The 26,200-nt window shown below is 38.9% G+C and overlaps 1 protein-coding gene across 27 annotated transcripts in view; it reads left to right on the top strand.

The window, feature by feature from the left end:
• Positions 1–26,200, top strand: part of dlg1b (discs large MAGUK scaffold protein 1b) — a 115,864-nt gene that overhangs the window by 12,647 nt on the left and 77,017 nt on the right. For 8 of the 27 annotated variants that reach the window (XM_084411698.1, XM_084411725.1, XM_084411722.1 and 5 more), the window contains exon 4: positions 2,788–2,859. The exons of 18 other annotated variants lie outside the window; for them this stretch is intronic. In XM_084411698.1, coding sequence (XP_084267824.1) covers positions 2,788–2,859 — 72 coding nt within the window. Of the gene's footprint in view, positions 1–2,787; positions 2,860–25,475; positions 25,637–26,200 lie in introns of those variants that run through there. One more of the 27 variants, XM_084411713.1, reaches the window with a different exon arrangement.

Here is a 26,200-nt window from a genome sequence, read left to right as displayed (position 1 = left end):
TGGGTAATGATGCTTTTGGGAAACGCACACCTGAACGGGAACGGAAATGTCTCCCCTACATGAAACACTTGTGCTTTTGCTGTTACACACTCTGATGTTATCATCAATCAGTCAATCTGAGAATCTGACATCTTGCTTTGCATGTTACCACAGAAGTCATTGTTGGTGGAATTCACTGTAATCCATCTTAAAGAGTCTACTGGAAATCATTCGCTGAATGACTCCTCACACTCACAGAAACTGTCGGAAAAGACACTGTCCTCCTGGATTCAGGGGGAGTTTTTTGGTCTCAGTAGCTGTGCGTGATGCTGCTGAAAACAAATATGACAGAAGAGTCTTTACGCTCCATGGCTCTAACTGCAGTCTCTGTGCATGCTGTTTGAGAGCTTGAATACTTTAGCAGCAGATGTTCTCTTTCCCTGAGCAGAGGAACAGAATAATGTACTTATGCAGAATATCCTGAAAGAAAGCAATGTTCAATCCCTAAATGACCTCTTAAAAGCACAACAAGATAGATAAGTTGTTACGGAATTGTTTCATTATCCTTTTTTAAGTAACTAAACTGAACAAGCAGTGAAAATTTAGGATTAGATATGCAGATACCTTCAGACTTTTGCTGCTTGATGTTTGCTTGTGTGTCTTATTTCAGTGCTGGTCATTTCTCACCACACTTTTGAAAAATGTGGAGAAAAAATTGGCCGTGGACGGCGTGGAGAGGAAAAGAGAACATAACAATTGACTCTTCCAGTCAGTTTTATTTCTCTTTCAGTTAAACATATCAAAGGTTCACAATGCATACTACTAGTACTACATGCAAAAAAATTGTAAACATATTATACATGGTTTTGTAAGCTTCATTACACACCATTACACCAGTAATTATCTTTAATTTAATAGTAAAAAGCATGGTAAATATCACTTGTGAACCATTTTTATTTTGCATCATTTATAATCAAGCTGCAATTTTGTCAAATTATGCTAATAGTGTGAACATAGAAAGTGTATCAAATGTTTATTCTTACATAAGGAAATTGTGTGTTTTTAGAAAACATATGCCATGAAACATATCTTTATGGCAAGACAAAGGATTCAGGCTCTTTATTCCAAAGTTTCCAAAGTTCATTCCAAGTTTCAAATGTCATTCTACCATAGAATGCTATAAAACACTGTAATGAAAGAATTCTTCTCAATGTCCATTGTTGTGCATAGTTGAAGAAACACTCGTACTACTATTTTTAGTTTACTTGCTGTGTAGATAAGCTTTGGCAGTCTAAGGTAACTCCAGAGGTTATCTACCTTTTTCATACGCCCCATGACAATCAGTGAAAAGTTTTCTCTGTAAACGCAATACGCATTTACAAAAACTGGGTATAACGAGATGATATTATTCTACTCACCCTTCAACCATCGGATATTAAAAGGACATTTAAAAGTGTAAGAGCACTAACAAATTACTAGCACAGGCCATTAATAACCCCAAAAGATCGATTATTTCCGCTGCAATATACATGTTAAAAATCTAATAAAAAAATGTGCATTAACTGGAACATTGAGTAATAATATTTCAAAGTGATTTTCGTCATTGTGATAGACAATAGATATTGTATTTAAACAAACCTGGAAAGAGATGCGAGGATTTGGGGAGAAAACCAGAGATTCTTATGCATTCCAGTGAATTATTCATGGGATATATCATAAATTAAATTGGGAGAGCAGACCACAAATGCGCAGTATATGTTGTCTTTTTTCATAATGTTACAGTGGAATACAAAGGAAAAAAGAAAAAAATCAGGAGGAAAAGAATTCAGCGACTGAAAAGAGCTCTTGCCATAATATATATTCTCGTTACCATGACACATCATATAGAACATGAAGGAAATTTTACAGCTCATTCAGTCAAACTGTCGGATAAGGATTATTTGTAGCATAACCTTATGATTTGAAATGATGAGTCTTTTTGAGTGCCTCCCATAATCTAAAGCGCAATAGTCTTGTGAGGTCTTGTAAGTGTGGATACAGTTTGTTTTACTAAAGGTTACTAAACAAGTTTTGCTCAACTATAACATCTGACAATTGTGAAAGAACTAAAAAGATTATATATAAACAAACTAGTTAGTGACTTGTCAGACCACATTCTTGGTGTCTTACCATAAAAACATTGTGTAAACAGTGTTGATGTAGTTTGCATGTTTGGATCAGTCTGTTTGTCACAACACCACCACCTGCCTGCAGTGTGTAGACCTGTACAACATGAACACTCACTTTGAGTATGTTTATAAAAGAACAGATTATTGGATCCAGTCATTAGCTTAGTTGTGGAAAAAGGAACTCAACTGATTGACTAATATCTCAGTTACAACATTCTCAGACTGACCAGTGTCTTAAGACCAAATGGTGTTTACATTTCTATAAGTGAGTTAGTCAATAAGCTGATCTGATTCTCTAAACTTGTTCAGCTACTGTAAATATCACTTAGAAAACCTGTGAGGCTTGAACTGCCAGAGCCTGAAAAATTTACTTGGGATGATCCGTTATACCATTAACGCAATAATCACGTATTCAGAATAATTCTTCTCATTCAGCTCTAACTTACAGGGCTTTCTAATATTTTGTTTTATACAAACAAAATATTAATTGTTGCCTATTGCCAAGCTTTTAAACTTCATACTAGTGGAATGTAGGTCATTTTAAATAAACTTACCTAACTCGCACCTCTGCTGTGTATTTCAATGTCCTTTCTCTTTTCCCTCTTGTTTCTTTCTGTGTTAATAAAATGGCCACTCTCAGGACTCTCCCCTCCTAAATGAAATCCTTCTTGTGCTCGCTAAAGCGAAATCCTCCCACAGTGAGCTGGACCAAGTGAGTATCACACCGGCACGGGTCTGGTGGGTTGGGCATCCCCCATGGCCGCATGTCTGGGCCGTTCATTTCCTCCTACCCTCGTCGACGGGGTTTGCTCCAAGAATAGAGGGACTCATGGGTCATTGCGCCCTCATTCATTTAGGCTCGCCTCATGGGTCTTCTCTGGACATAGGTCATAGCATTATCGGTGGGATACCAAGTTTTGGTGGCCAAGCTGTGGGTTGCATTTTCACAATGCTGAAACTTTATTCAAAATGTGACACATTTGTTTCTGAATGCGATCAGCCGATTAGCTGATAACTTTTTTTAAATGATTTGTGGAATTGGATTTTTAATTACATGATTATTAAATTGTGCTGTTTAATGTAATAATTTCATAAAATAAGTTAAAGCTTGTGAAAATGTCAATTTGGTGTTGTAAGTTTAAAAATCCCCTTTTACCAATGTGTATTGGACTGTGTGATTAATGTTTTTTTTTTATATGTACCAGCAAAATGTGTATTTTATATGTCTTATGATTGTACCTGATATCAAACAAAATTTCACTATGGACTCATTACACAGACTTTAATTACAAATTTCTGATGCAATATTTAACATCATAAATGTAGCAAAGTTTATAACATTTTTTTTTTTTTTTAACTGTACATTTATAACACTACTTTGTGTTATATTCTACAGTACTTGCGAAGGGATTTATAATACAGCTTTTTTTAACTGGAACAATCCATCTTTCCAAAGTCATAGAAATGCAATTGTATATTTCTCTTTTACCGCTGGAAAAATGGAAACACAAAAATAATATTTGGTATGATGTCCCATGTACCTCTATAGAAATATTTGATGTATAGTTTACTTCTATGTTCCAAACTTGGTAATGTGAAAAGGGTCCATAATGGAAGAACTTTTTTAGACAGTAATGTATTTATATTCTGAGAGGCTAAGAGGTTTGTGTCATTACTTTATAACAAGGCTAATTGTGGGCAGTCTTGAGGGGAAACACATTACAAGTACGCAAGTTACGAATCGGCTTACTTTTTTCAAGAAACTAGTCAAGTAATGCATTGCTTTTGCAATTGCAACACAATATCTGTTACTTTTTCAAACAAGTAATGCAAGTTACTTTTTCCATTTATTGACTGACACACCACTTGTCCCCATGTGGAGATACATCGGAAGTGATCTCCTGACGACGCGCAAGTTAAAGAAGAACCCAGACGCAGCTGGATCATTTCCATAATGACTCAATCCACCAAGAGCAGCACAAATAAGCGTATTGTTTAAGACATGCTTTTTTGGGCATTAAATAATGGCACAAATACCAGTAAATTGACTAGCACAAACCTTAGTAAATCACCTTGCATTATTATTCATTTTAATACTCTCCTATAAATTGTGCATCGCAAAGGGAAACTCCTACAAATGCATATACAAAAAGGTCAGCCGGAAAAATAACCCTCTGCATGCCTTTCAGTGCTAATTTTTCACTCCGTAAATCCTGACAGAAGTTCTTTAACACCAAAAAAGGTTTTGCGCTGGCTCAAACTGTTAGTAAATCTGGCCCTTGGTGTGAAAGGACCTTTACATTTGATAAGAACTTTTGTTATACAACAAACAAAGCAGCAAGCCCTGCACAGGTGAAAAAAAGTAACGTAACATTACTTTCCATAAAAATAAAAGGCCTACTACCGGAATGCAGTTTCCATTTTTGTCAAACAGCGACCCCTGGAGTACTTGTATTTAACGTTACTCTCGTTAATACACGTGGTCAGTTTCTCGTTTTCTTTTCCTTGACTCCGACGACCGTGCTTTCTTTATTTTCCTCGTCGACTCTGCCATGATTCACATCTGAAATGTGTGCTAGTGTCTTCCATAGAGGCTGCTTCATATGTTGTTGACGTATGACCGTAAAGCAAGTCGTGATTCTCGCTAGGGGCGTGAACCTACACTGCTCTCACGGTTCGGTTCGATTATGATTATCATGTCATCAATTCAGTTCAATTCGATATCACGATGCATCACGATGCACTACATCCTCGATTTTCAATTTTATTTCACAAGTGATATGTGCGTGCGTGTGTTCGCCTGTTCGGGAAGTCGCAGTGACATTCCAGTTCAAGTTTCAAGGGAGTAAAGCCTGTTTATGCCATTAAGAAAATGAAATTCTGTCAAATCAGTTTTGTTTTAAATAAATGTTCATTTAAAAGCAGCGCTCATTCATCAGTGTATCGTTACCATTAGAGATGCGCGCATCAACTGTCGCCGAGTCCGCTGTTGAAGGGGACGATCATCCATTTATAATCACGCGTAACAACACATAAGAATAATTGTAATTTGACCATCGGGTGCGGACACTTAAATCAGAGAAAATTATTGGGGCGGGTGGATGATTTGTTTTTGGCTACGGATTCGGGTGACGTTGGAGCTCATCCGTTTACTCTAAAGCAGTCAGACTCTGCCAGGCGTTAACAGCTCGGGGTGAAAAAGGATTACGTGGTTTATCAAGTTAGTGGTATTACTTTCTGCATATTTTATTTGTGCGTGACATGAGCGCCCACAACGCGTGTCTTCTCCAGGTCGTGCTTAACAGGTTGTGCATAAAAGCCGAAATGTGCTCAGATGTAGGCTTTTAAAGTAGTTGGAGTATCGTCTCGCCTCCCTCTGCCATTGTATGCTACCGCGACAAAGCACGTACGCGACAAATGACGTCAGAAAAGCGTCAGTACATTATAATCGGTTATGGTCTATTACGGAACCGATACCGAATCGTCCTCATCTACATCGCGATGCATCGTAGAAGCGATTAATTTCGACACCCCTAATTCTCGTGAGATTTGGCGGGGCGCCACCTCTCAAACCTGCATTGCTGGTTTTGCCAGCGCCGTCCCCCCCTGCTTTGCTATCGGGATGATTCGCCCTTCTACGAGTTAGTTTACCATCAAAATGACTTCGAAGCTGTTATATTAAGGTACAAATCTTGCATAGTGTGCCTTTAACTAAGTAACGCAATTAGTTACTTTTTTTAAGGAGTAACGCCATATTGTAAAGCATTACTTTTAAAAGGAACTTCCCCCAACACTGGTTGTTTCCACCGACAGGGTGCTGGTGCTTGATCTGAAGCTGCTCCACACCCCGACAGCCTGCTGGTCTTGAACCAAAAGCCCCTAGGGCCCTATCATACATCTGGCGCAGTGCAGCGCCAGGCGCGACACAAGTGTTTTTTTGCTAGTTTCAGCCCGACGCAGTTATCATTTTCACGTCCTGCACCACGTTGTTTAAATAGCAAATGCATTTGCGACCATTTGTGCGCCCATGGGCGTGCTGGTCTGAAAACGAGGTGTGTTCAGGCGCATTGTTGGCGCGTTGCTATTTTGAGGCAACTGAAATAGACTGCGCCATTGAGCAACTGGAATCTGGTCTAAAGTCCAGGAATATTTTTTTTGTTATTTAAAGAGCGCGTTACTAATGTGTGCCTATAGGCGGGTCCACAACGCGTGTACACTAGAGATGCGCGGATGGGCTATTATTTCATCCGCAACCGCATCACAAAAATCATCATCCGTCCGCCATCCAGCCGCACCAACGTTTTTGACCAATTTTCAAAACCGCACCCGCCCGCCATCCGTTGATTTGTGTATACATATATTTTTCATTTGATTGGTTCAACCGCCCGCCCGCCACCCGCCCGAATTTAATTAAAATATTATTTTTCGTCACGTCATCCGCCCAATCCGCGGTTTATCCGCGGAGTCCGCGGCTGTAACCGCCAACCGCGCATCTCTACTGTACACTTTATTCCGTAGATCAGGGGTGGGCAAACTTTTCGGCTCAAGGGCCACACTGGGTTTTAAAATTTGACAGAGGGCCGGCCCAGTAGCAGATTATGAAACACGATTTCATCTTTTTTTTTTTTTTTGCGTGCATATGCTGCACACTGTAAACCCCTTGGTTAGGATTAGGGGTGCGGAGTGCGTGCCTATTACACGCCATTAAAGGGATAGTTCGCCCAAAAATGAAAATTCGGTCATCATTTACTGACCCTCAAGTTGTTTCAAACCTGTATGAATTTCTTTTTTCTGCTGAACACAAAAGAAAATATTTAGAAAAATGTCGGTAACCAAACAGTTGATGGACCCCATTGTTTTCCATAGTAGGAAAAAAAAATACTATGGAAGTCAATGGGGTCCATCAACTGTTTGGTTACCGACATTTTTTCAAAATATTTTCTTTTGTGTTCAGCAGAAAAAAGAAATTCATACAGGTTTGAAACAACTTGAGGGTGAGTAGCCTAAATGATGACCGAATTTCCATTTTTGGGCGAACTATCCCTTTAAGTGCGTATCATATGCACGCGAAAACTGCGTTTCATAAGAACTACAAATACAATTCGTGGTATTCGCACTTTCATGACATCGGGCTGAGCAAACACATTTACGTTGTGGCAACGTCTGCGCGAAATTCAACAACTGAGAGATGACATTCTGACAATACATTTTTTATGCTAGATATCCCCCATTTAGCATGTTATGTTTTGAGGTTAATTTTTAATTAGATGTTTGATAATTATAGCCTATACTTTTTAAATATTGTTTATCCTTATTATTATTTAATGGGCCTAACCATAAATTAGAAACAAAACACCTAAGTGTACACTTAGAAGAGTAAAAATGACAGAAGGTTACGTTCATTCAACTTTATTAAAACTGCATGGCAATCAATTTGCACTTCCAAAAGTCATACATTTGTGAGAAAAAAAACGAAATAAACGAATATACAAATTTATTTTTAGTATAATAAAATAAAACATAAAAAGCAAAGGCAGATCAGAACATTTAATGAACAAAACCGGGTTCAGTAGCCTATATGGCAGACAGGGGAGCGTAGTCGAAAGCCGGGCGAAAAGGTCGGTAAACGGATTAACGGAATCAGTCAGGAGGATCCATCCACAAATCCAGAGTAACGTTAGGCAAACTAAATAGCAGACAAATCAAAGGAAAAACTAAACGTGTGCAAGCGGTTACCAAACATTTTTTTCTCTGTGAGTTTTCAAAAAAAGGAAAAAACATTAACGTGCACCAAGTCTATGCCGCGGTCTGTTTGGTTTCCATGGTGACGCGTCTAGCTTGTTACGTGACACACCGCAGCCACAACAGCGCTGAATGAATGATGATCTGCTTTTATGTCATTTTTCCTTTTTTACATTTGTTAGCTATGGCATGAAATATCTGATATTCCGATTGTCAAATATATGCCACGCAATATATATAAAGCAAAGTATTGCAAGAAAAAGGCAAAATGAATGGGATCTTAAGACATTTTTTTAAATACTCGACGGGCCGGATTAAACAGCCTAACGGGCCGTATGTGGCCCGCGGGCCGTAGTTTGCCCACCCCTGCCGTAGATGGTCTGCATGCACTTTAACCTTGCGCACGAGCAGATCCGTTTCCTCGCTAGAGAAGCGTTCAGTTTTTCCGCTTGCAAATTCTACCATGTAAATAGCGAATCCGCCATGGCGCGAGTGCAACTGGCTTTTATAGGGAATGGGAGATGAGACTCTGATTGGTTTATTGCACGTTACGCCCAAAACACACCCATTACTCATTAAGAGAATAGAGACAACCCTTTTAGACCATGCGCCGGACGCGCCGACTATTTTTCCCGTTGTTAAAAAGTGGATTCGGACTTGAGGATTTGTACCCTTGCGCCGTGCGCTTTAGACCATGCGCTTAGATCCTTAAAATAGTGCCCCTAATGTTTAGAAGGTAGAGTGTCGAAATAATGTCAGTTTAAATAAAACATTTAAATACAGGTCAGTGTGGTAAAAATAACATAAAACTTAAATGCACAAACAAACAAACAAAATGTTGGGATCCCTTTCTTATGTTCAGTATGTTTCGTTATTGTACTATTAACAAATATAACGTGTGGACTTATTTAACTTACCATTGTATAAAAAGCAGCTCATAATGGCGTTGAGACACTGAATTAATTACTTAGATGTTTAAAAAATGTCTGCGATGAATGTGTATTTGTAAATCAACGTTCATTTTCACAAGTCAGAGGAAATGTTGGCCGTTTCTAAGTGCTTTCCAGCGGCCAAGTTCCGACTTCATTATAGCACTATTTTGTTGGAAACTAGGTTACCCAGTGTTCTTTTTGTTTTCTTTGGTCCAGAAACCTTTATGCAACAGCAGTGTGCACTAGTAGAGGCTGCTTCTGAAGGGAAGGGCTGATCACTGTGCACATCAAATATTTATTCTTACACTGCATTTCAGGGCAATCTACAGTATGTGCTATAAAAGGCTGCTTTTACACCGCCAGCTCAGTGTTAAAATGTGTGTGAGGTGACTGATGGTTGGGCCGCTTCTGCTGGGAACATGCTTGAGTTCTGCCAAAACACTTTCTCTGTGGGGTGTCTGGATTTCTCTCTCCTGGATCAGTTGTCACTTTCAAATCATACTCTGGTGTCAGTCTTTACAGGATGTGGCACATTCAGAATGATTTATATTGCAGTGTAATTTTTAAATGTTCAGAAAATGTACAACACTTTATAGCATAATAAGGTTCAGGTAAATTCCGGAAGTTTTGATTATCCTGAAGAGCCATTCATCAAACAATTGTAACAGAGATATTATTTTTTATTTGAAGATGTATGATTTTTTTACTCTGAAACGAGTTTTTTCTTTTTCTTTTTTTTCTTGCTAATTAAAAACATAATTTTACAATGTATTAAAGTTTGGTCATGGGTCGCAATTCTCCATGGACATTCAAATATGTCGCGAGGACTTTTTTTTTATTTAATCTGAAGCTGATTACATATAGATGTCTGGGACCGGTGAATATTGTTATCTCTATAGACAACGCGAAAAAGTTCTCCTGTCGATGTTTTTTTTTTTTTTTTTACCCCGCAGAATCCAAGAATGCGGGCACGCACTTCCAGAAAGACAGACGTTGTCCACAGCGTTTTTTTTAAATATTGGTTTATAGTCGCAATAAAGTAAAGTTATTCACTCTGCAGAGTTGCATTAGTGAGATGCTGGATGAAGCAGCGCGCGCTCTCGCTGATGCTCCTTCGGGTTTACTTGGAGACGTGCGCGCATCTCTCTCTCTCTCTCTCTCTCTCTCTCTCTCTCTCTCTCTCTCGCGAACTTCATCGGCATGGCCAACATGGAGAGCAAATACAAACACGTGGATGGCTGTTATTTTTCTCTCGTTCCTTGAGGAGTAGCGGTGAGCTCCGCATTTATGAACGGATTCAGCGTGATTCTCGTTAAAGAATGAGATGCTGAGAGGCGCGAGGTCTCTGTCCGATATGAGAGAATGGACTGCATTTGTATTGTTACTACCAAGGTAAGCGCACAGATTAACGATGATTTACTGCGACCATCTGAGTGATTGCATTTACTGCATTATAGTTCGTTTTTTTTTTCTGTGTACATAGCAGTAGGCTACTTTACTAATTACATAGTTATGGCAGTATTATCATCTCATCCTGGGAAGTCAATTTAATTACTTTAATATTCATAATAATATTTTAATATTGTTTTTATTGTTGTTGTTATTATTGTCTACTAAATAATAATTATAATAATAAGATTTTTTTTTTCTTTTTTTTCTTTGGACAATTTATTTGTTTAACCAACAATATAACCAAATATTCGAGATTGGGGGACCAAATGTCAATCTGCTATTTGAAAACCCTTATTGATTGAGCACTATTCAGTGTCCCTGTAATTGCCCTGTATTTAACCCAGGGCTTGCCCTGATCAGTTTGCTGCCCTATAGGCAAGATTTTACATGATGCCCCTTGCATTGCAGTCAATTCCACTGATCATTATTGTGTTCATATACTCACACCAGATCTGCATGATTCTGGATAAAATTTTTTTTTTTTTTTTTGGGATCACGATTCTGAATAGACAATTAAACAAAATAACATTGTAATTTACTAGAGGTTATTACAAAATGTTGATTGCTGCAGTCTATTTAAAAATATTGAATTATTTTGTTTTGTTCTGAATGAATGAATGAATCAATGACTAACTAAAGATTTCACTTGTTTCATTATTAGATGGATCAGTGTTTTTGAACGAATCTCTTAAATGATTCAATGCTCTCGCAATGCATTTTTTAACAGTCACTTGTTGCCAAAGATCGCAATCTTTTAACGATTAACCGTACAGCTCTGTTAGCTAGCTATTTCAAATCATGTAGTTACTAGCATCGTCTAACTATTATGCAATTAGATAAACTGTTCATTCATCACATTTCATTACCTTTGTCTTTATTCCCTTTTTCTTCCCTTCTCTTCTTAATTTTCTTTGGTGGGCACCAGAGGGCTTCGGTCTTTTTGACAATGTAGGCTATCTGGCTATAATGCTAATTTAGTCATGTGAAATCGGCCATCTGTCAAGTCTGTGAGTTGCATTTATTTTAATTTTTTTTATATTTCAAATTAAAAGTATTAAAATAGTATTCTAATTTTTAGAAAAACACGGCCCGGCCCTGATGTAACCGATTCTCAGCAGCACCTGTTTGGTTATCTGGCTTTGCTCAGCATCTTGAAGCTTTTGTTTTTAGGTCATCTACTCAAGTTTAAGACAATGTGCTGTTTTTGTTAAACTCATTCCATCCAGATATTATGATTTATATCATCCCCATATTTTGGGCCTCAGTGCTCTCCTTTCTGCCAAGCAGAGCTACTGAGCCCATATGATCCAGAAGCAGCCTGCCCATGAGCCATGAGACTTACCATCAGAGACATCACATGTCTTCTTTCCTAGTATCCCCATGTACCAACAATACCAAAAGCTTAAGGGACGTGCTGTCCAAAATGGCTGATTATATTACCACTGGTGTGATGTCGTGAAACTTCTGCACTTTCTTCCTCCTGTAGTTTCTCAGTGGGCTGTTGTTCAGTTCCTTCATTACAGCACTTTATACCATATCTGTTCATAGATGACTGAACACGCAATACTGAATTGCTCTTTTTTTTTTTTTTGCTGATTTGTTTGAAGAAAGAAAGATGGCAGCAGGAAGTCTTGTCAATATCTGGTGTTTTGTATGCAAGTCTTTCCCATCCTGCTTTAAAGCCGTTTATCTCAAGGGTCTTCTGTCATTGATCTTGACCTTCATGAGGCTGACGTCCTGTCTTTGATCTCTAGTACTGTCTCTCTTAACTGTGGGCTGAAATACCTATTGCTTGGGTCATATTGGACTCTTTATCAACAATACATGAATAGCAAGCATATTGAATATTGTGTTAATTTGTGGAACTTTTTGTAGTAATAAAACGGTTTTCATATGACTTGAGCTCAAAATACTCAAAATATTATTATATTTGAAAATTCTGCATTGTGTGTCTCTTGGTTTGGGAAACTGGGCCGTATGAGGCGGTCATTGTGACTGGGCCAGAACAGCGTCTGATGTGTAGTACTTATTTTCTGTTATATTATCATCCATGGTGTGAGAAGAATACATTTTCATTATTTTTTCATTATCAATGCGTGGTCACATTAGCAAAATTTTGTATGAATGAAGCACAGCTGTCTCGACTGTAAGCTGGACCTTTGATGACTATGTAAATAAAGTTGTATTGCACTGCAGTGCAAGCTGAATTTTGGCTCAGCGTGGAGTAACGTTTTGCACTGAACTGTACGCACAAATCGCTGAATGTTTACTTCATTTCTGTACTGTTTACTGTGATAAATATTTATTTTCAGCTACTGCATACACTTAAAATGTATCATCCCTAAATATAGACTCCACCAATGACATTTCTAAATAAACTGATGAATAACCTATGAGCTTCTGTTGTCAGAAATGTTGCAGATGAGGCTATTTCTGCTCGAGACTCAAGAGAGCAGCGTTTGTGTTCCCTGTGTGGGGAATTCTCTCTTTCTGTCTCTTCTCCTCGTTCAGACTGCGAGGCTTCACAGAAGACGGGCTCCAGTTGTGTGGAGTGACTGCATGTTTTCTGCATGCATGACTGCTCATTCTCATGTCTCCTCTGGTTGGTGCCAGCCTCAGGGCATGTCAGACTTGCAGTTAAAAGCACATAGATTTCCATGCGGGCTTTGCATCGACTTCAGCCAGTACCAGGAGGCAAAGTCAGAAAAAATGTTTTAATACATCTTTGGCTTTCTCACTGTCCTCAGAAAATACCTTTATTTACACCTTATACATTTATCAGAATTTAGTATCATGTGATTCGGAGGTTTTTCCTCCATAAACTTTCCTTTTAAACATTTTCTTTGCAAGTTACTGATGCTCTACCGTCCACATGATATTTGCTTGTCAACACTATGCACTCTGAAACGTTTTAATCAGGGTCAGAGTTTACAGTGCAGCTTTTATTAAGTCTACAGGCCTATTAAGCTTAGCAGTGGAAAAGAGCTCTGTAATAAAAAAGAACTAGCCATAAACTGCCCTGAAGAATTAAACAGACACAAGTAATTCAGCTCAGTTATGTGTGTGTGTGTGTGTGTGCACGTGCGTGTGTGCGTGTCTGTGTGTGTGTGTGCACCGCCTAAATATGGTGTAGTACGGCTGGGTGGGAGTCGTAGCGTAGCCTGCATCAAATGTCATGCTACACATCATCTCAATCCACGCAAATGAATGACTCATTGGTTCAGAAATGGACCATTCTCCTCTGGGCATTACAGTCTGCGCTAATCACTTCTTTAAAATATTCATCATCTTTGTCTGTCTTGAGAGGTCTCACAGCATTAATAGATTCAGATAAAAGTAGGAGGCACCATTGTCATCTAAACGTGAATTGCTATACTCTACCACATGGCTGATGTCTCTCAGGTCCCTGTTACTCTTGCCATTTTTTTTGCATGGTGGTGAAGATGCCAAGCTTTCTCATTCTCCTTGTGCTTTTATGCTGAATTATGCATTTAGTGGCTCTGAGATATCAAGCTGGAACACAGTATTTCTTCATCTAAAAATACTCTGCTGTTTTTGGGTCCAAGAAGCTACTGGTCAGCACTGATGGAGTAAAGGCCCGTTCACACCAAGGACGATAAATATAACAATAACGTTAAAGATATAGTTATACAAATTCTGGGGGGAAAGTCGCGTTCTGCAGGGCACTGCGATACGACCGAAAAGGGCACCTTCACTTTCACGATTAAAGGGGCAGGGGCCGTTCAAAAAGTTTAGGAGATTTTTAATGATACATTTAGATAAGTTTAAGATTTTTAGTGTTTTTAAAAGAAGTCTCTCATGCTCACCAAGGCTGCATTTATTTTATAAAAAAAAAGAAAAGAAAAAAAGATATAACAGAAATGTATACTTTTGCATTAAAAGGATGCATTAAATTGATCAAAAGTTACAGTAAAGACATAAGATACAAAAGATTCAATTTCAAATAAATGAAATAGAACTTCCTATTCATCAAAGAATCCTGAATTATTTTATTTTTTTACATATAGCACACAGTGAAAATGACATGAATATGTTACGGTGGGAACTGAATTTAACGTAGCATAGTTTGTCGATCGCATTCAATTCACACAGACTGCGTCGTGCATATCGTAACACGTTCATGCAGGCTACAAATGCACACCAGAATATCTGACAGCTGGATTCGACTAAGACTGCAAGGTTTGTGAAATTTAAATGTTTATTAGATATTCAAATAATTGTTTAAATCATAAAAATGCATATTTGCTGAATGCTGACGGTAAATACGATAAATGAGAAAGTTATAGTGTTTGCCTTTCTGTTGCTAATAATATAAAAGCTATACTTTTTCATATACAATTTACTTTCTTTACCAGTTTTATTTAGTAACCATAACTAATGAAGATGGAGAATGTGAGCGCTGTGTGCTCAGGCGCTGCCGTTCTCAGAGCACACGAGTGTATGAATGATGCATGAATGTTCTCAGTGCCATCAAAATAAGTCTTCGGCCAAACAGAAAAACATATCAACTACCAGTATCTGTTTATGCTCACTTAAGACATAACCGACAGTGTTAACGAGGACACACGCCAACATAGTTTTTATGTGTGACTGTTCAAGTGTATAAAGAAATGGAAAAAGCACTCAATTCGCATGCTGTTTGAGAGTTGGTTTTCTGTGCGCACACTTCTCAGACTAAACGCGAGTACCAAATTGAATTATCTTTCATGTCTCTTGTGCTTGAATGTTTAAATTGACAATAATTGTGCAAATGATAAACTTTTGTGATGCCACAGTACTGGTATCTTTGACGCTATCCTTGGGCCATTGGTCAGTCCTGACGATAATACCTTTCATAAGTATTTATTTTTAAAATATTGATCTCTATCCATTGTCTCCTAAGATCTCTTTTTACTCTTAATATTTTTTTTACAAGATTTTGCTCCAAGGTTTTGTCTATAAAAAGAATACAGTAGAGTACAGTACAGTACGGTACAGTCCGAATTTTAGAAAAGAACCGCCCACTCCACTTGCACATGCGCAACACTCTACCTGCTCCCGAGAGGGAACGCCTATTAAACGTGTGCGAGAGAGTTTACAATTTGTTTACAACTTACTTGCAAGCACGTATGACGGCCTTACGTAAACATATCACCAGAATGATTGACAATTAGGAGGACCAATAGTCTTGATGATCCACCCGGAAAAAGAAAATCCTCCACTATACCTTTAAGACCCTATGAAATCAAACTTGTTTGGCTTTTAGACCATGTCTGCCATCTTTGAAAACATTTATATGAGTACACTCCTCAAAGTTGACAAACTTTTAGAAGACTTAATAATTATCATTATAAAAAATCTGTCTATCTTTTAACTACATATTGAACAGCCCATTCAGTAATGACAATGCTTAGGTTTCATAAGCCTCATTTGCAGAATATCTGCTTAATTTAAAAAAATTTCATGACTGAAATGAATAACTTATCTTTGAGACTCTACGGAAATATAGAAATCTACCCTTTGTATGTTTTTTTTTAACCCTTTTTGTACGTTTTTGTATGGTAAACTAATATAAATTACATGTGAAACTCAATACCTACAAAGTAAAGATTACCTACCTACCTTATTCAGTTTCAGTGAGAACAGTGTTGTTGATTACCTTTTTTTGCTAACGCATTGAAGTTTGGTGTCAGTTTAGTTGTGGCAATTCTCAGGACAGATCTCAGGTGTTCATCAGGTAACTGGGATCTGTGGCGCGCTTTGTTGATGTTCATCACGCTGAATGTCAGCGCTCACACGTACTGTTGGTAGAGCCAAACAACACCAGCATCTTCTGTGCCAACTGTCGGATGTTTGGAAACTTGGTTTCGTTTAGTGAAGCATAAAACTTCGAACCTCTCCTTTAAGACAGAGTCACGCTGAAGATCTATCAGTTCCAATTGCAACTCCTGTGGCGATGTTTCAGAGTCCAGTAACAGGACACCAGCTGAAGTGACTTCTCAATTTTTGTCAAAATTAGAGAATCGATGGCAAAATTCTCTGTGCTGGTCGTCCAGTGATTTGCTGTATATCTTTGCTTGTTGAGGGGCCTCTTTCAGCGTCGCTGGTGTGGAGAAATGAGCGAATGTGTTGCTTGAAATTTGTCTTGAGAATAAAGTCAATTTGGCTTTGAAGGCTTTCACATTTGTATACATGTCATGCACAAATTGATATTTCCCTCGTAGCTTCTCGTTCAGCACGTTCATGTGTGCCAATATGTCCACAGTGTACGCAAAATCACAAAGCCACTCTGTTGCTCAGGTCAGGGAAATCGTCAGCCTTGTCCATTAACTCCAAAAATAAGCTTATCTCCCCTTTGAGCTCCCACTCTTGCTGACATGCTTTCCCCAAACTTAACTAATGGACGTTTGAGTGTGGTGATCAGCATCAGTTTCTTCAAGGAATTTAATGAACTGACAATGGTTAAGGCCCAATCCCAATTCTATTTTATACCCCTTCGCCTACCCCTTACCCTTGCTCCTTGAAACAGAGTGGCAAGGCGTAGGGGTGATAATATTCCCCTAAGAAATGGGACACCACTACTACACTGTTACACATCATTATACGTTGTCGCTAGCGCCTACGTCACAGGAGATGCGCCAATGTTTATCACAAACATTTGTCTTCTGAAGTTTGCAAACATTCGAAGACCTTTTTCACTTGGGCAGCCATGTTGCCTCTGTAGCAGGTGTATGCAGGTGTATTTTCACTCGTTTTGCTTTTTAATTAATATTAAGACATTATGAATTATAATAATTAAAATTAATTTCATCTACACCCTAAATTAAGCTTAGTGCTTTATTGTCAGCCCCAGTGCTACCAGATATTTTTTGTAGAACTCAGTGGTGCTGCTGCCCTCAAATGTTAGTCTGGAGCCCTGTGAACTTAAAATAAAATGGCACATTGTAATATCTGTACGTTAAATTATTTATTATTAAAGAATTTGTCAGTATTACAGTTATTTTGGGGGAAATTTGAATAATTGCATTGCAAGCTGATTTAAGGTGTGCCCCTAAATTTTCTGCTTGCGCTCCTAAAATTTTCTGTCAGAGACTACAGCGCTCCTAGGAAAAAAAGTTAGTCTGGAGCCCTGACGAGCTTTACGACTACCTTCACTACATGATCAAGCTGCAATAAACTTGCATAGGACTTCCTGGTAGAGGTCTTCACGGGTCCAAAAATTCGTGCCCGAACCCGAAAGAGACCCGTAATGTGCTAAACCGAACCGACCCGGACCCGTCTATTATTTCAAAAGCTGGACCCGGACCCGTGCAGATCCGAGAAATGCCTAACCGGACCCGACCTGGACCCGTCTATTATTTGAAACCTGGACCCGAAACCGCCGGGAAGACACAGACCCGACTGGACCCGATTGTCATATATTCCACCTTAAAATGCTATTACAAGTCAATAAACCTGTTGCGAAAAATACAACTTTTTGTCTTACCTAATTTAAGGAGCCATGGAAGCGTAGTAGTCTCCTCTCCCTTCCTTGTAACGTTAACGTTACCTGACTGGCTGTGATCATGCATTACAATCCTCCGACAAGAAAGTTATTCATGTTATTCCTCTAGTTATTCCAAGTCCAAGCTTAATCCACTCATTATTTCAGCTTCAAAAGTCCACTTGATGTCACGGTGACGGATGACAAATGCAACTTTGCACATGTAACATACATTCTGACTCGAGTAAACTCGCATAATAACTTTGACTGTTTGCCCTTTTGAACTAACGTTATAATAACGATTGCTCGTTCAGTGCCATGGCCGCTGACGTTATTTATTTGCTATCATCTCCGTGCTCTGCTCTGCATCGAGTCTGAATCTGACCACTAAAACTTTAAGATTAAACAAGACTGTTAATTTATATTGTAAAATCTAAAGCGCGGTTTGGCGGTCCCTCACTGAAACTCTGCTGGTTGCCATAGAAACATGACACGCGCTTGAGACTGCACATGCACGCTAGCTGGATCAACCTAAAATATGCTTTTTAACGCAATTTATTTTGAGTGTCCTAATTTTACAAGTTGCAAGTTACAAAAAAACACCAGCAGTGTCTAATCACGGTTTTCTCCGAGTCTGATCTGATGACTCCGATCGCACGGGTATTACACACAATGTTAAACAGACCCGGGACCCGAAGTAATAAATTCGGACCCGACCCGGACCCGGCTGATAATTTAAAATATAGACCCGAACCCGTACGGGTCCCGGGTCGGGTCCCGGGTCGACGGGTCTCGGGTTCACTGTGAAGACCTCTACTTCCTGGTGGATTATGCAGTGTAGGTAAATTCACATCCAACTCAGGGTTTTCCTCTTTTACCTTATCCTGGATTCTTTTCAACAGCAAATTTGGCGATCCTTCTGTGGTGACATTCACAAGTTTACACCATGGTAACTTCAGTCTCTCGATGACACCAGACAACCTGTCATACAAGTCCACTCCTCGTGTTGTCCTCTTTATGATCTCCATGGCTAAAAACTCCTCAGTGATCTCAAAATTATCATTAATCCCTCTGATAAAAATTAAGAGCTGCACAGTTTATTTGATGTCGTTACTTTCGTCCAGTGCTAACGAATAGAACTTAAAGGTGGTGGTATAATGCCCTTTTCACAAGTAAAATAAGACTTGAAGTTTTAGCTCAAAATACCCCACAGATAGGTTTATATAGCATGTTAAAATGATCACTTTTTGAGGGTGAGCAAAAACACACCGTTTTGTGTCTGTCTCTTTAAATGCAAATGAGCTGCTGCTCCCGGCACAGAGGGCGGAGCTTCAACAGCTTGTGCTCTTTTACCTCACATAGACATTCACTGAACTGATTTCAAAAACTTTAGGCTTCTATGCTCAAACCAGAGTCAGACAATGATGGAGAGACTCGAGAAGAAATGACAACATTTCTGGCTAATGGTTAGTTGATAAATTTATGTAGCTTATGTGTAGTTATCTTCTAGTCATTGATTAGCAAATTCTGTCTTGATCATCCATAAATCGTGTTCCGGGGGCAGGGTTTATGTAAATTCTAGGGTTAGTGATGGGAGGAAGCTCGTGTAGTCCATACCAGCCGTTTGTTGTAGTCCTTAAAAAGCAATTTCTTTTAAAAGAAAATATCTCCCTTTGCTTTGAACTTTGAGCATTGTAACTTTGCAGATGTTGTTTATGCTCAAACAGCAACATTACACACTGACTAAAGTTAGAAAATGAAATCATAACCAACCACCCCTTTAAATGACAGCTTTTTTTAAGTCGCTGGCCAAATCTTCGCCAATTAGTTGTAAACGGCGAGTCACTGTTCTGCGTGATAAACTCATTTGTTCAAATGTATTTTTGCTTTCTGGACACAAGAGACTTGCAGTCTCTACCATGCATTCTTTCAAAAATCCCCTTCGGAGAAAGGCTGCTGGCCTTTGCTAATTTGAATTAGCAGCAAATAACTTCCCTTGGTGCTTGACTGAATAATAGTGGTAAAATATTTAGCTGAACCTGTAAATTGGCTGCTAACCTCTGAGCAGTATCCGTCCTTTCTTGCACTTACTGGTTGCTAGCGTAGTTAGCGTGCTTGGTGGAAAAGTGTCAGCTGATATTGCATTCTTTGAAAACCACAAAGGTTTTTTGGCATATAAGACATACTGCCTTTGATCGGACTTATAAATATTTAGCTGTCCACTCTTCATTTAAAAACTCTGCACTCACTGTCCACTTTTATTTTCTTTGGTCCTCTCGTTGTTAAAGGAAACTGTTAGATTTGCATGTTTTTAAAACATTTTGTCAGTGATTCTAAATCAAGACAAGGATACTAAATAATTTTGAGCAATGTAATGTAAAATTACAAATCAGGCTTTCACGATAACTGAAGGAATAAGGCTATAAGGCTATGCCCTTCTTGTTTTTCACTTCAAGAATGTTTAATTGAATGTTAAATAAATTAATAATGATAACAATTCCACCAACTGGCTTTTTTACTTAAGACTGTGTACCATTGTTATTTGTACAGAGGCTCTAGGTTTGCACTAAACAAGCCTAAACAGACAGTGAGTGAGAGAGAGAGATCGACTGACCGCGAGCGATTACCTGCGTCTGTCCTTCTTCAGGTCAAACCATATATTCGTGAAAAAAATAAGTTTGCCGCAAAAACAAACATTTGTGCTGGTTTAGTGTTTCAGAGTTTGAACATTCGTTTTTTGATTGTGTGATGTCACTTCTCCACCTCACGTTGTTCAAATGCTCGAAACCGGTGCCATTTGTTTTGTGCTCTGTTTGTGCCGTTAAAACAAACACTGTAACTATTTTCCTTCCCCCAGATACAACAAATATAATTCGGGAGCTGTGATGTCACTCTCCATCCCATTTAGTCTAAATCACACAAAACCGGTATCCTTCATTATGAACAAAATGAACTGGAGAGGGGGAAGCTTTTCTTTGCTTTGTTTGCCAGAGAAGTGGTGTGTGTATCATGGGAGTTTGAATGGGATGGAGGACTCCTCTCATGAGACCTGTTCAGTGCAGATGCTGGCACCTCCACAGAGACTACTTAAATGTCTTTACTGCTCTCAGATCTGCTCACAAACAGATTCATTGTGAGAACAGTCATGGGATTTGTTGCCCCACATGCCCCACGGTCTGGGGATCATAGCGGTTCTTTGTGTGTATATGCTTTACCAGTTTAAAGTTAGAAAGAATTAATTGCTTATTCACTCTAAACCATCCTCAAAATGAAAAAAAGCAGGGTTGGCAAAGAGACATTCTTGTGATTAAAAAATCATTTGTGGCATAATACTCTTTTTGACCATCGCCCGGACGGTTGTAGTTGTGAAATCATTTTGTTCTGGGCCAGTTGGCATATCTACGCTTCTTTTTCCACTGTGGTGGTGATACACATTCAGGATTAGAACGTGCATTACCTCAGTGACACACGAGCTGGCGAGTTGCACTTTGGAGGATGATCTCGTCATCCGGGCTGGGACCGGTTTGTAATTGAACCGTTACTGAACCATGCTCAGATGGGAATGCAACTGGAACTGTTCATCATCATGCTTGGAAAAGCGTTCTTAAGTCGGGTCTCTATATTGTGCCCATTTCAGTTGCATTTGACTGAAAATTACTGTGTGTGACTGAAAAAAGATTTAGACTAAACTCCTGTTGTGCAGTGCAGATGCATTTTGGGAGCTGTTGATTAATTCCAGCTGTGATCAGCTAGTTTTCATGTCTTCAGTCAACAGAGAAAGAGTAAAAAAGTTATGTGCGATGTACAACACTTCAGAGTTTGTAATTATTTTTGTGAAACAGGTTAACTGCTTTTGTTTGTTAAGCTTCTGTTGTTTGTTTTCTGGTAAATAAACTGAAAATATTACATTTCATGGGGTAAAAACGTCACCAAAATAAAAACAAAATGCGACCACAGTTGCAAAAATGCCCCTGAATGGGTTCTTTCCTTAATATGTATAAAATAGTTAAGCAACATCACACAAGCAAGACTTCTAATTCTGCTTGTAACTGTCATGCTCCAAAGAATCACACAGTCCACTTTTTCTGAACTTGTTTGATTGCTTTGAGGTTATAATTTAAATTCTTCACATATAAAACGTTTTCAACCCGCCCCCTGTTCGAATCTGCCAAGATTTTCTGCTTAAGCACAGCATGCTTGACACCATCAAATTACAGGGAAACAAGACAGAGAAATCTTCTACCCTAAGATACAGGGAGAGTGTTATCAGTATGAATGATCTGCTGGATTACATTTCTAAACTGCTGGTTAGTTTGGTCACTGGACACTTTAGGTTAGGCTTTTGTATTCATTTGCTTCCCTCTCCTGGTTTTATATGGCATTACATACTGAAAAGCCCAAATCAATGTATAAAATTAATTGACGTGAAGAAAGGCTTGTCCAGCGTCTTCTGAAGGTGGTTGTACATAATGTACTTGCATGTTTCTAATAGCAATCAAAGGAGAGCAGATCAACTACTTTTTCCTCTTAGTTAGAATCTCTTGTGTCAACTGATAAAACATGCTCACCTTTGTGAAATAGAGATAATAGTAGAGTGTGTGCAAGCACAAACCCGTAGCATTAGATCCATGAGCTATAGATCTAGTCCACAGGGTGGAGCTGTGCACATTTATTTCAGGCTTCCCAAAGAGGTTTGCAATTGTGACAAATCCTTGATTAGGTTGGTGATATTACTCACCTTTACTCAAAAAAGAACTTGACTAAAAATAAATGGCTTTGAATAAAAGTTTAATTATCAAGCCTGTTGTGTCTCATTGTTGGGCTTGTGGTGAGAATTGTGCTAAATTACGCTTCTCAGGAAGTACTTGCATGCTCATTAGAAGGAAACTATTTTATGTAATTGTTTGTAATGAAGCAAACCCCCCGGGAACAGTCTGAACAATCTTGACCACAGTAACAGCCCAAATGTTCTTTTAAGAAAAATAACTGTACTTGCCACAATACCCAGCTTTACTCTGATTAATAGCTAAAATTATGAGTAGCGTTTAGCCACCCCAGCTACCCGAATAAATGTATAATTTGGTCAGTTCAAAATACAAGCTCTTGTTCCAGGGGTTTAGATGTTGCTTTTTCAATCAATACAGGTGGTACTTTTTTTTAAATATACTCAAAGAAATTGATAAATTGTTAAGTGCCACAGATGAAAAAATTAAAATTTTCAAACTTTCTCAGATCAGGTTGATAGACTCTCTGCTATCTGCTTATTAGCAGTTGTGGAGCTCTACACTGATAAAAATGATTTTGTGGTGAAGTAAATACTACAGGAAAAAAAAACAATGTAATTTACATGAAAAAGTTAGTTCAGGCAAGAATAAAAAATAAAAAAAGTAAATTCTATATTAGTACTCAATTCAAGCGTGTAGAAATGAAAGCGTAAATATCAACACTATAAAATTAAGTAAAATTACTCAACTTTTCTGATACTGGTGTTCCCATCATGTACTGGGCCTTGAATAATTAATGAGGTTGATTTTACACTGTTTTACAGCTGTATTTACACTGTTTTATCATTTAGCCTATCATTATCTTTTGTTGTTAGGATTAGTAACTTGCCATTTTGTGACATTTGGATTAAATTTTCTACTCAGAATGACACATTCAAACACAAAAACGGTCCATCAAATGTTACCGTCATTGTGTATTGTCTACCAAGTATGGTCTCTGCGTTCACGTAATGGGTAACATCTGAATTGTAGATATGGTGTCTCACACAGATGTTTCTAAGTAAAGCATATACTTTAAAAGTGTGGTTTAATTCAATGAGTGAAATGTATTGCAGAGGAAACTTCAACTAAATAGATATTACTCAACCTTTTACTAGCCAAGTTAAAATTATTTATTTTCTTTGTTACTTTCACTTAACTTAGTTAAGTAGAGTTTACTTAATTCCATATGTGAAATTTACTTAAAAAATGTGTGTGAAATTTACTTAAAATATTTGTACAAAAACTTGCCAAATACAAATTAAGTAAATTCTATTTCTTGTTTTTTGTAGCTGCCAGAACTAAATTAAGCTGCAATTTGGAATATGCCATTACACTGAAAAAAATTATTCGTTGATTTTAATCAATTTTTTTATCGTAAGTGGTTGCACACAATTGATTTTTGCTACATTTAAACAAATGCATTAAGTTGAACTAAAATGTATTAAAGTCAACTTAATGCATTTGTTTAAATGTAGCTAAAATCAAATGTGTGCAACCACTTACGATAATTTTTTTTATTAAATTCAACAAATAATTTTTTTTCACTGCATATGAGAGAAGAAACTGAAATATCTTAGGGAAACCAATAAGATGGCACAACAAATTGTGCAGTTGTTTATTACAATATTGTTTTGCTTTGAATTTAGTCAGATTTAGACAGATCATAGCACATGTATGCGCACGTTGCTTACGAACATGATCTCATTAGCTGTAAGGATTGGATTAGTGTGTATGGCAGTATTTTGCTACATCCCTCTTAGCTTGACTGCTGATTTAAAATGTTCCTGAAGCAAAGTCAAAGCCTGATCTTTGTCATTGCAGACCCTCCCCCATGTTACTGCCCCTTTTTGGCCAATGACCCGAGCGGTTTGTCCTGTCTGACCGTTCCACGGACATCATAATCAAACCTTATACAATGGGATAAATAGACTAGAGTAAAGCTTAAGAGGTTCTCTGAGTGACCCTGTCATGGACCACTTTCTCCATCGTATGGATTCCTTCAAGAAATGGCACCATTCTCAGAAGGTCACAGCCAGACTGTCCAGTCAGCTGCCAATGACATTCTGTCGTCTTATTGGCCAGTCTCCGAGCTTCCCCTCCCCCTGCCCCTTTTCTCTCCTCCGTGTAAACGTGCAGGAAGTCTCTCCATTATTGCTGCTCCTCCGCCATGTGAGGCTGTGCTCCCCGAGGATGTTAATTTGCTGTTCCTCTATCTCACTGGTAACTGCTTTAGCTTTTTTCCTTCCCCTCAATGTATCAGGTGACGTAGAGCACCCACGCTGAGGATGAGACAGAGAGAGACTCAACCCAACTCCTGTCTGACGGAGCCCATGTGACAAACCCCACGCTCTACAACAGCTTTACCCTCCCCTCCCTCCCCTCACATCTCTCCTCCTCTTCCCCTCATTCTCTTCACAACTCACTGCGTTGTGTTCACTGTGGCGTTCTCCACCTCTCTGTTGGGAAAGAGGTGCTTGTCTGGTGTCTTGTGTGATGGAGAAGATTTAACCAGAAAACCTGAAAGCTGTACTTCACGCATGCACGCACTCTCTCGCACACGGCATGGCTCCAGCGAGGCCTTTGTGTAAACATCTACTCTGTGACTGACAGCCGTGAGGTCGCTGGTCAAAAAAGGAGAAGGACGGACCGTGGAAGACCGGTAAGAAGGTGCAGGGACAGATTCTTCATTGCAAGCAAGTGAAGCAGAAGAAGAAAGGCACTGAGAGACAGCGGAAAACAGTGGTGACGGAGAGGGGGGCGTGTGGAAAACTCGCTGGATGAAGGAAGCAGACTGGCTGTCCCTTCCCTGGCGTGATGGAGTGAGACGAGGAATGAGGGTGGATGGTGAGAGCGGGCAGCAGCAGCAGCAGTGGAGGGGCAGGAGGAGGAGGCGGTGCGGGGGGAGGTGGTGGAGCAGGAGGTGGCCGGAGAGGCAGGAGCAAGTGTCGCTTGCGGAGGCGAGTTTCTGGCTCTTCGCTGGCCGAGCGGCTCAGCTGCCATAGCAGCGAGAAAATGTCGCCCAGCATCAAGAAGTTGGACTGTTTCTCGCCCATGCTGTGCCATTGCAAAGTGGCCTGTACGAATAGCACCATCTCGCTCATGTTTGGATGCAAGGTGGGTGGCGGAGCTCTCTGCTCTGTTTCTCAGGTTTGCTTTATGGTAGAGATAGAGGACAGACTGTGAGAATCTGTCCAGCATGTGCATCCAGGTGTAGCCAAGTGTTGCTGCCAAAATTTTATTCTATACAGCAGCCAGAAAAATCAAGGAAGAGAAAGTCTGATCTCTAAGGCACATACAATCAACTTGGTGAGATAAGTGTTGTCTTAAAGATCCAGCATACACCAAAGTAGAGATTTTCCCATGGAGAGCTGACACAAAACATGTCCATGGACATGAAATATATATATGAATGTATAAGAGAAAGTACAAACATTAGGTTCTTTCTTTTAGATTTTGTTTTGGTTATTTATTTTTGGCATTGGCCTTTATTTATAGGATAGTTGCGTATAGAAATAAAAGTTGGAGAAGTGGGATCAGGGCATGACCGAAGTCGGACCCGGGTCCTTGTGAGCCGACAGCTCTTATACGTTACATACATGTATACATTTTTGTACTCACCAGTGTATATTAACATGAGTTATAAAACCTGATAATAAATAAATAAAACAATCAAATTTT

The sequence above is a fragment of the Rutilus rutilus genome (genome assembly GCF_951802725.1).
Source record: "Rutilus rutilus genome assembly, chromosome: 6".
In the NCBI taxonomy this organism is placed as follows: Eukaryota; Metazoa; Chordata; class Actinopteri; order Cypriniformes; family Leuciscidae; genus Rutilus; species Rutilus rutilus.
This window is presented reverse-complemented; position numbering and strand designations above follow the sequence as displayed.